Source organism: Panicum hallii, chromosome 3, assembly GCF_002211085.1.
Source record: "Panicum hallii strain FIL2 chromosome 3, PHallii_v3.1, whole genome shotgun sequence".
Taxonomy (NCBI): Eukaryota; Viridiplantae; Streptophyta; class Magnoliopsida; order Poales; family Poaceae; genus Panicum; species Panicum hallii.
In genome coordinates this window covers 6,132,724-6,142,154 of record NC_038044.1, presented here as the reverse complement: position 1 = coordinate 6,142,154, position 9,431 = coordinate 6,132,724, and the positions used below count along the sequence as shown (strand labels likewise).

At 47.8% G+C, this 9,431-nt stretch overlaps 1 protein-coding gene across 1 annotated transcript; it reads right to left on the bottom strand.

Annotated features, from left to right (window-relative positions):
• Window positions 1-6,524: 6,524 nt before the first annotated feature.
• LOC112886875 (G-type lectin S-receptor-like serine/threonine-protein kinase At2g19130) lies at window positions 6,525-9,132 on the bottom strand. The gene has a single exon (XM_025952894.1). The coding sequence runs from the start codon at window positions 9,130-9,132 to the stop codon at window positions 6,619-6,621; it is 2,514 nt and encodes an 837-aa protein (XP_025808679.1). The 3' UTR covers window positions 6,525-6,618.
• Between the last annotated feature and the right edge of the window lie 299 nt (window positions 9,133-9,431).

The window sequence follows — 9,431 nt, the reverse complement described above, 5'->3', positions numbered from 1 at the left end:
GCCCTAGATGGATTGCGCTCATCTTGATTCACAATTTCAAGCACTTCTATTACTGAATCCCACATTGACTCAATACGAAGTAAAGTCTTATAATGAGATCCCCATCTTGTATCTCCAGATCTTGCCAATGATGTTTCTTGTTGTTTACCTCTCGCAGATGATATTTCTCCACTCTCTAATTTAGACAAGAGATTCAATCGATGTCTATCAAGCAATAAATCCTTCTTTTTACATGAAGTGGAAGTGCTGCTCACAATTAGTGTCACATACTCAAAAAAATCTTCAATAGATGAGGCGCATTTTGAGACAGCAACAACTACCAATTGCAATTGATGAGCAAAACAATGGATATAGAAAGCAAAAGGGTTCTCATCTCTAATCAATTTCTGAAGACCATTAAATTCTCCTCTCATATTGGAAGCACCATCATACCCTTGCCCTCGTATATTTGCAACAACTAAACCATGATCATTTAACACTTCAAGTAATGCTTTCTTCAATGATTCCGATGTTGTATCCTTGACATGCTTGATACCCAAAAATCTTTCTATGACTTCCCCATTTTTGTTCACAAATCTAACAACTATGGCCATTTGCTCTTTGATAGATATATCGCGTGATTCATCAATAAGAATAGAGAATAGACAATCCCCCATTTCTTCCTTTATTGCCTTTGTGATTGCTTGTGCACAAGAGTTTGCAAGGTCTTTTTGAATCGTGCCGGAAGTCATTTTTGCATTTTGCGGACACAACTTGCAATGCAAGATAAGCAACAATACTCAAGGAAGCTTCCACTCGGGTTTCATATTTGACCAATGCATCTTTCGTATGAGTTGACACCTTATTTCTTACACTTGATCTTTAGTTATCAAAATCATGATATGATATTGCTGCAAAGTTATGAATGCTACTAGGCCCACCAACATGTTTTGGAAGTGCTAAATAACCATTCTTCCATTGCGAGAACCCGGCTTTTGTAAAAGCATCATGACCAAATCTCTCTTCTATTCGATCATGTCTAAAAAGATAGCAATAGAAGCAATAAGCTTTATTCTTCTCCACACTATATTCCAACCAATTATATTGCTTAAACCATTTCTTTTGAAAAATCCTACTATCATTCGAGGTAGGAAACTTATGATCCATTGGTTGAAAAGGACCTTTAGCTATAAAAGCCCTTCTAACTTCATCTCTAATATTAGGGGCAAAACGATCAATTGAAATACGAAGTCCTGGATCCAATATGATATAGTCCGGGTTGAACTCGGTTATACCTTCTTGAAGCTCTGCTTGAGCAACTTCATCTTCTACACCAGTTGTTGCTTGAGCAAATTCATCTTCTACACCGGTTGTTACAAGCGCAAAATGATCTTGCCCATCTTCAACCTTTTGTTGAGCAATTCCACTACCATGAGTACTTGGTTGTCTAATTGAACCACTGGAACCAGTGCCAAAATAACTTTTTAAACTTGTAAAAATAAAATCAATTATCAGTCAATGTAAAAGTAAAATGAATCAATCAATTTTTGCAAATCACAATAATACCTTTTTGAGATATCTTTCCTTTTCCCTTTCCATTACCAGCCATCTCTTACTGGAGTTCTTTCTTCTGTAGTTCTGTTAAAGCAGATATATCAACAGCAATTTAAGTTCTCGAAGCTTTGCAAAATTGCAACACAACCAAGTAACCAACACTGCAACAGCCCATGTATTTTATTTATTTCCCAAAACATAGAGAACCAGCTACATGCCCGTTTATATCTTTTGTTGATATCCAATCTTCTAGACCAGTATACACATGTTTTTAACCGAACAAAATCAAAGAACATAATGTTCATTAAGTAGCAGTTCTTAAACTTGGCAACAGGTGGATAATTATAATAACCAGCATGCACATCTCAAGACTCAAATGTAGTTGTCATTCATTAGGTAAAGAGCACCTGTATCCTGTAAGCTCCCGGAACTATTGCATAAAAAAAATTAGATTCACTCGATATCTAGGGCTATAACATGGATCCATGGATCGTGTGTGTCCATAGTCATAAATGCACATGCTTTGTATTATAGAGTAACTAATTGACCAATGAGTGTGCAATTAATTCAACAGTTTAAGTACCAGAATAATATGAAAAGATTACCTCACTTTGTACTCTGTGGCTGTGGATGGAGACGTGGAGCAGGGCTGCAGCAGTGCAGCCTGCTGCAAGGGGCGGCGGCGGCCTTGACGCCCTGTGGCTGTGGAGGCGTCGAGCAGGGCTGCAGCCTGCAGGCCTGCAGCCTGCTGCAAGGGGCGGTGGCGGCCCTCTGGGCTGTGGCTGTGGAAGTGTGGAGGCGTGGTCTGCGTGGAGCAGGGCTGCAGCCTGCTGCAGGGGGGGGGGGCGGCAATTCGGCACTGCAGCAGCGCGCAGGGGCAGCGGCGGCAGCGCGGGGAGGAGCAGGGGGCGGCGGCGGCGCGGGGACTGAGCGGGGGGTGGCGCGCGCCGCGGGGGGAGCTGCGGGAGCAGCCGAGCAGCGGGCGGCGCGGCGGGGGGGCGCCGGGGCGGCGCGCGGGAGGAGCAGGGGGCGCCGGGGCGGCACGGGAGGAGCGGGGGGGGGGGGGGGGGGGGGGGGCGGCGCGCGGGGGGACCTGCGGGAGCAGGAGCAGCGGGCGGCGGCTCTCGGGGGGAGCAGGGCGGCGGCGCGGGGGGAGCTGGGCACGGGCGGGCGGGCGGCCAAAATTTTTTGTGACGAATCGGTATTTTGGATTTTCGGTGCGTAGGTATGGCAGCCGCCATACCCTGCCACATTGGTTCCTCCGCCACTGGTCCACTGGGGACCTTCCTTAGAACCGGGAAGCCGATGTCGGCGTTCACTGGCGGCGGTGGGGGCGGGTCGCTGGTCATGCGGTTGGGTCCAGTGGGAACCTTCCGCAGCACAGGGAAGTCGACGGCGGAGCTCGTGGACACTAGTGGCGGCGGGGGCGGGTCGCTGGTCATGCGGTTGGGTCCAGTGGGAACCTTAAGCAGCACCGGGAAGTCGACGTCGGTGCTCGTGGCCACTGCTGGCGGCGGCGGCGGGTCGCTGGTCATGCGGTTGGGTCCAGTGGGAACCTTCCGCAGCACTGGGAAGTCGACGACGGAGCTCGTGGACACTGGCGGCGGCGGCGGCGGGTCGCTGGTCATGCGGTTCGGTCCAGTGGGAACCTTCGCAGCACCGGGAAGTCCTCCCCGCTCGCCGGAGCCGCCGGGGAGCGGGGCGCGGCCGACGCCGTGGAAGAGAGCATCACCATCGGCAGCAGGAGGAGCAGCGGCAGCAGTGCCATGGCGGCGTTCATGTGCCCGGCCATCGCTAGCTACTGGAAGTTGTGCTTGTGGGTGTCGCAGCAGCGCTCCATGGGCACGTATTTATAGGGGGCCTCTGGCGCTGAAGAAATGGCAGGATGATAGATTGCTGAACACTGAAACGGTTTCCTAGCAGTAAATTCAGTAAACTGATGCGAAAAATTTGCTGGGTTACGTAAAATAATTACCGCCAATTAATCCACTCATTCACTCCTGCTAATTTTTCTCCTCTGGGCCCCTTTTTGCTTTCCATTTTTCTGCAACGTATCAATTCAATTATTCAAACCAGACCAAATTTCAGAATGATTTTGTTTCTGTGCTCTGCCTGGTGGCATCTGAAACATGGTCGATCTATACCTTCGTTGGGCCTTGATTAAAACGAGGAATGCGGGCCGAATATAAATGAGGCCACGTATGACAAGGAAGTTTTTTTTTCTTTTGACCATATCAGCTAATGCCCGAAATGAGCAGGTAATCGGAAATACAGTATTAGTTTCTCAAAAAAAAAAGAAATACAGTATTAGAATATCCGGAATGGAGCCATCGGAGCTAATAAACTCATGCGTATTTTTGGGGTATGCAAATCTTTGAACCATAGCGCCATGATAGCATTGGCTTCTCATGTCACTCACACATCTCGTATGGCAAGTTCATTTTAAGTCGAGCACCTCTCAAGACAGACGGCGAGACACATTTCAATAGGCAGAATTCCTTTTTTCCGAGATTACAATGTGGGCCATGGCTCATGAGGTCCATGCTTATATGATCTTCAAAAATGGGACTTTATGCTAAATACTGTTACAACCAAGGAACAAGAGCTACCGACAGAACCAAGGCTGTATATACATATATATTCTCTGTTGATTCCTCTAACCATGCATGGGCATTCTGCTCAACCAGCTCAATGCTACCATGTTCTTGTTCACATGGAAAGTATAGAATACAGTTGATATATTTTAACAAAAAATTCTATTGTTTTCGAACAACAGAATACAGTTGTTATGATCATCCTGCAATCTACTTTTGTGCCTGCAAGCCACATGAAGAATTTGACTTCAAATGGTGCCCATGGCTTCTAGATCAGCTTTGCTCCGGCAAACCTGATCGAGCCATGGAAGAACATCTTGTATACGCTGATCTGGCAGAGTATGGCAGGAAAGGAGGACTATTGCCACACCGTTTGTTTACCGTTTGAATGTAATGCCATAGTGATGTATTGGGCAATGACTTGGACAGTGAGGGCACATCTTGTCGGTTAAGGCTTAAGGCTTCTGCAACCATATTTATGGCCTGGAACAGAAAAGAAAAGGCCAACCGAATTCCAATATTTTTTTTGAATTTTTTTGCCTTGTGGTTTGTAAGATTTAAGTCATTTAGGCGGAGCAAATTATTTCCGTGAATCGACAAACGCCAGTACACAAACGCAGTTTCTGCACGAAGCACGAAGCATGGAGGAACAAACAATGGCAGTGGCGCATGCATCCTAAACACCTCACGATACGATAACTCCATGATCTCCATTTCTTTTCTCGAACAATCTTATCTTATATACATTCATTTCTTTATTCTAGCAACGCTCTACCGCCTTGTCCGGCACCGGGAAGCTGGCTAGTTTTTCGCCGGCGGCTCCGGTGCGTTGATTGGGTCTTTGGCCGGTGGTCTCATGTACCCTGTAGGATGCTCCGACGCGACCTCCTCGCCGATCAGCAGCGGGAGCTTCTCGGTGACGAGGGCCGCCGATGGCGGCGGCGGCGAGGGGTCGTTCGGGCTGTGGCCGGGTCCCCTGGGAACCTTCCTCAGCGGCGAGTCGTCGCCGGCGCCTGCGCTCGCCGTCGCCGGCGGAGGGGGGGCCCTGGCTAAGAAGGGCGGTGTCAGGTTCAGGCGGACCGCCCCCACCGGCGAGTGGCGCGCCGCCAACGCCGTGCACATCAGCATCATCAGCGGAAGGAGCACCAGCAGCGCCGCCGCGACGTTCTTGTTGGCGGCCATAGCAACTGGCTGTTGTGATCTGCTAGTCCACTACCACTGTCCTCTTCTGCTTGTACTGCGAGTACCGTGGCTGCCTTGCTTCGATATTTGTAGGGCCTGGATCGCCTCTGCTGGGTGCAGTGTGGAGCTGTGCTGTCAATGGCAGATTTGGTCGTCACTGAAACCATTAGCTGTGGCTGATCGAGCAAATTACTATCGTTATCATGTTGTGCTGCTAGCCAGTGATCGAGATGAGCTGTGAGATTGTGCGGCTTAACTCTCTGCTGGCGAGTAACAGCATGCTTATCCCAGCATACGATTAGCTGAGACTCTAATCCGCTTGGCGGGCCAGAAGCCAGGCCCGCCACCGCTAGGGCCCAGAGGGAGGTGGACGCGGGGATGGGATGGCCCATGGAAATGGAATTTTGCAGCCCAAAAAGCAGCCAACCAGGCCCCGAATGGGCCTAGGTCCCAGCAAGCCCAACTGACATTGCAGAGATGATACTAAATTATGCTACTGCCCATTGTGTTCTGTTTGCTGACTTGCATTGCAGTTTTCTTCATTCAGTTACAAATAGATGAACAAGTAATATGCAAAAGACATCTTGGTTATGGATGCCCTGCGAAACAAATCAATTCTGCATTCATGCGTATCATGTCTCCTAATGTCTGCAGTCACAGCAAAGAAGAGGGTACATGGTGACCGCAACGACTGGTAGAGAGATGGTCAAACACCAGTTCCTGCATTTAGCTAATCTAATTTCGTCCTTGACTGCAGGGTACCAAACACCTGCTTCCTACACCAACCTGAATGCTAACCAAGAACCAAGCACGAAGCAATTGCATTGGTGGAGACAGGTTTGCTGTGGCATGATTTTGGGGTCGGCCAAGCTGGCTGGCTATGAAACCAATCACACCCTTTGACATTCTGAAAACACCTGCTCCAGGAAACTCTGCCCTAGATAACAGACCTGAACAAACAGAAAACCCTGCTCTAGATAACATCGCCGAACAACTCGGCCAGCACACATGCCCGGCAAAGAAGTGACGTATCTCACGTGAGCAGCAAGTAGCGGCAGACATCAAAATTTCCTTCAGTTTAAGGTTATATGTCGGCCCTCCCATCAATAAAGCATACACATATTTCTAGTTTTGCTGTATTTAGCTCAATCATAAGAAGATCAATAGGCAAAAGGGAGACCACATGCACCATAAAACACAAATAGCACAGCTCCACATTACATCTTTCAAATTTGCTGAAACAATGTTTTTACATGAAAGCTCCCACCGGCCGGCTGATGGATAGACTATACGACGAAGTACTTATGAATCATTGCAATGAAGCCGCATCAGAGGATTGTGTTATAGCTGCAAGTAGTCTTGGCATTGGGGGTATACCAAACTCCTGGAGACCCTCAAGAGCCCGGACCACTTCAACCATTTCCGGCCGATCAAACTCATTATCTTGGATGCACCAGCATGCAACTTTGCAAACCCTTTCAGCCTCATGCAAATTGAAATCACCTTGTAACTGTGGGTCCATCAAACTCTGCAGGTCTCCGTCATGAAGCTTGCTGATGGCTTGCACAGGGAAATAAGTAACATGATAACCGCTACTACTGTGCACTTCTGGTGAGTTCCTCCTTCCTGATATGATTTCCAGCAGTACCATACCAAAGCTATAGACATCAACCTTTGGTGTAATAGCAACACCACTAAGCCACTCAGGGGCAAGATACCCTGCAGTGCCTCTGAATGTAGTTAGAACTCGGCTGAAATCCCTTCCGACAAACGCTGCCATCCCGAAGTCTGCAATTTTAGGAACAAATGATGCGTCCAGAAGTATGTTTTCTGGCTTAATGTCACAGTGTATGATGCATTCGCGGCAACTCTTATGCAGGTACAGCAATCCTCTAGCAACTCCTATGGCTATTTGATACCTGGTGCTCCAACTAAGGACGGCAGCATTGCTCTGAAATAGATGGCCATCAAGAGACCCATTTAGCATGTGCTCATACACAAGTAGCCTCTTATCACCTCCACAACAGAAACCAATCAATTTAACTAGGTTGATATGTTGGATCAATCCGATTGAGCTCACCTCAGCCCTGAATTGCTTCTCTCCCTGGCGGGCACCATCAAGCCTTTTCACTGCTATAGTAGTCGAGTCACTTAACACCCCCTTGAATACAGAACCAAAGCCACCACCTCCAAGCCTCTCGGAGAAATTTTTAGTAGCATGGCATAAATCAGTGTATCTAAAAGCTACAATTCCACCACCAGTACCTTGAATGCCGTGTAATGGCGCACCACACAACTTAAATCTGTTCCTCCATATCATCAACAGCAGCACGAGCATTATTAGGAACCCCAAACTAGCTGAGCATGTTACTACAATAACAACTATTGGTATTCTTTTGTTGTCTCTTGTAAAACTTTTCAAATCTCTTGCAGCAAGGCGAATGTAAAGAACGTCTTGAGAAGTGATACCATTTCCATCAGCCTGATTTACATTAAGCAATTCTCCATGCCAGACAGAGCATATACTATTGGTATAGGCATAAGCAGTGCAGGAGCAGTCATTAAGACAAGCCTTTGCGCAACTGCTTTGTGTGGTAGCATCTTCTAATCTCCGGGGATCATAGGGCAACGAAACGCGAGCTATAGGGTGGAACACATCTGTGGAACTTCTTGTGCTTTTGTTGCTAGTAGTGCAGTCTAAGGGAGTATTTCTGGCACACCCTCCTGTCCGATCATCAAGCTCCCAATCCCGAGGTGACTTTTGGTAGAAGCTCTCCATACAGCTACAAAATGGACTCGCATTGCCATTGCAGACCGTGAAAGGTCCACAGACGGCATACGTTGTGCAGAAATAAGAAGGCTGGGCATATATGTTCTGCCAAGACTCCGTGGCTTGTGACCAAACTTTCAGCTTAAGCTGACCAGTGATGTCTATTGGAACGAATACAGAAGCTGATTCATCCAGTAAGGTGTATGTGAAGTACACCTCTTTGTCGTTATCGGCATACGTGGGCTTAAGTAAACCTTTGGTCCTTGGATCCATGTCTAGCAGAGCATTCAGGGCCGATACAAGTTCTGCTAATTTTCCAGATGGCCAAGACCAGTACACTACAAAGGGGGGCTTCCGACTTCTGAGGAGCAACACCCCGTTGGTGTCTATCTGGACGGAGTATGAGCCAAGACCTGGATCAATCAGGCTCTTCTTTGAGATGAACTGATGGTTGAAACCAGTGACCTTATTTCGTCCTATCTTGGCACCAGGTAGCCCGACATCCGTTGGGTAGTCAAAGCTCTGCCACAGCGGTACTTCATTAGATGAGGTTTCTGGTTTGAGGGCAAGGTTTCCATTGTTCATGAGGACGACACTGGTGTTGTTTGTGCTAGTGAAAACAATGCCAGTAGTGGACCAGATTATGGATTCAGTACTGGCATTGCTTAACATGATGACGAGATTGCCATCTCCTGAAATTTTGAGCTGTGCCAGCTTCAGCTCACGGTCAGTGATGGGCTTCTCCCTATTGGCGACCCAGACAGTGGTAAAAACTGGTATCTTATTGAACCATATGCCAAGGTACCAGCCAAGGGAGGAGGAAGTGGTGGTGGTGTTGGTGTTGGTGTTGGGAGACTTACTGGTGGTACCAGGGCTCTGCTGGAACTGGAAGAAGCCGAGCGCGAACTTGCCATTTCTTGATATGAGCTTGTCGCTAGCAGCAAGGGCCTCACCTGCTGCAAGAGTATCACCTCTCGCAGTTGCAGCGAGACTTGTAGTGTGCAAGGAAGAGAAGAGAAGAAACCCTCCGAGTAATATGTACAGGGGTGGCATGGCCGGAGAAAAGCTGAGTGGTGACTGACGATGGATGTATAGTATAGGCTGCTATTCTGAGAAGAAGAGGATATATAGAAAGTGGATGCATCCAATGTAATGCAGCTTCGACTGCATGCATGATCCATTTTCAGCTAACGCTGAAGAATCAGCAACGACCCTGGAGCTCCAACTGCCTGCATTCTCTGCACTACCTTTTTCAATTGTGGCGAAGATCAGCACTACCCACACCTGAACTGCCTGCCAGTTGTACAAGCTAATTGGTACAACCAGGCCACGAGGTACATATACTCCTTAAC

Bases quoted from the DNA above. Each gene is read 5' to 3' on its own strand.
- LOC112886875 (XM_025952894.1), bottom strand. From the start codon at position 9,132: ATGCCACCCCTGTACATATTACTCGGAGGGTTTCTTCTCTTCTCTTCC.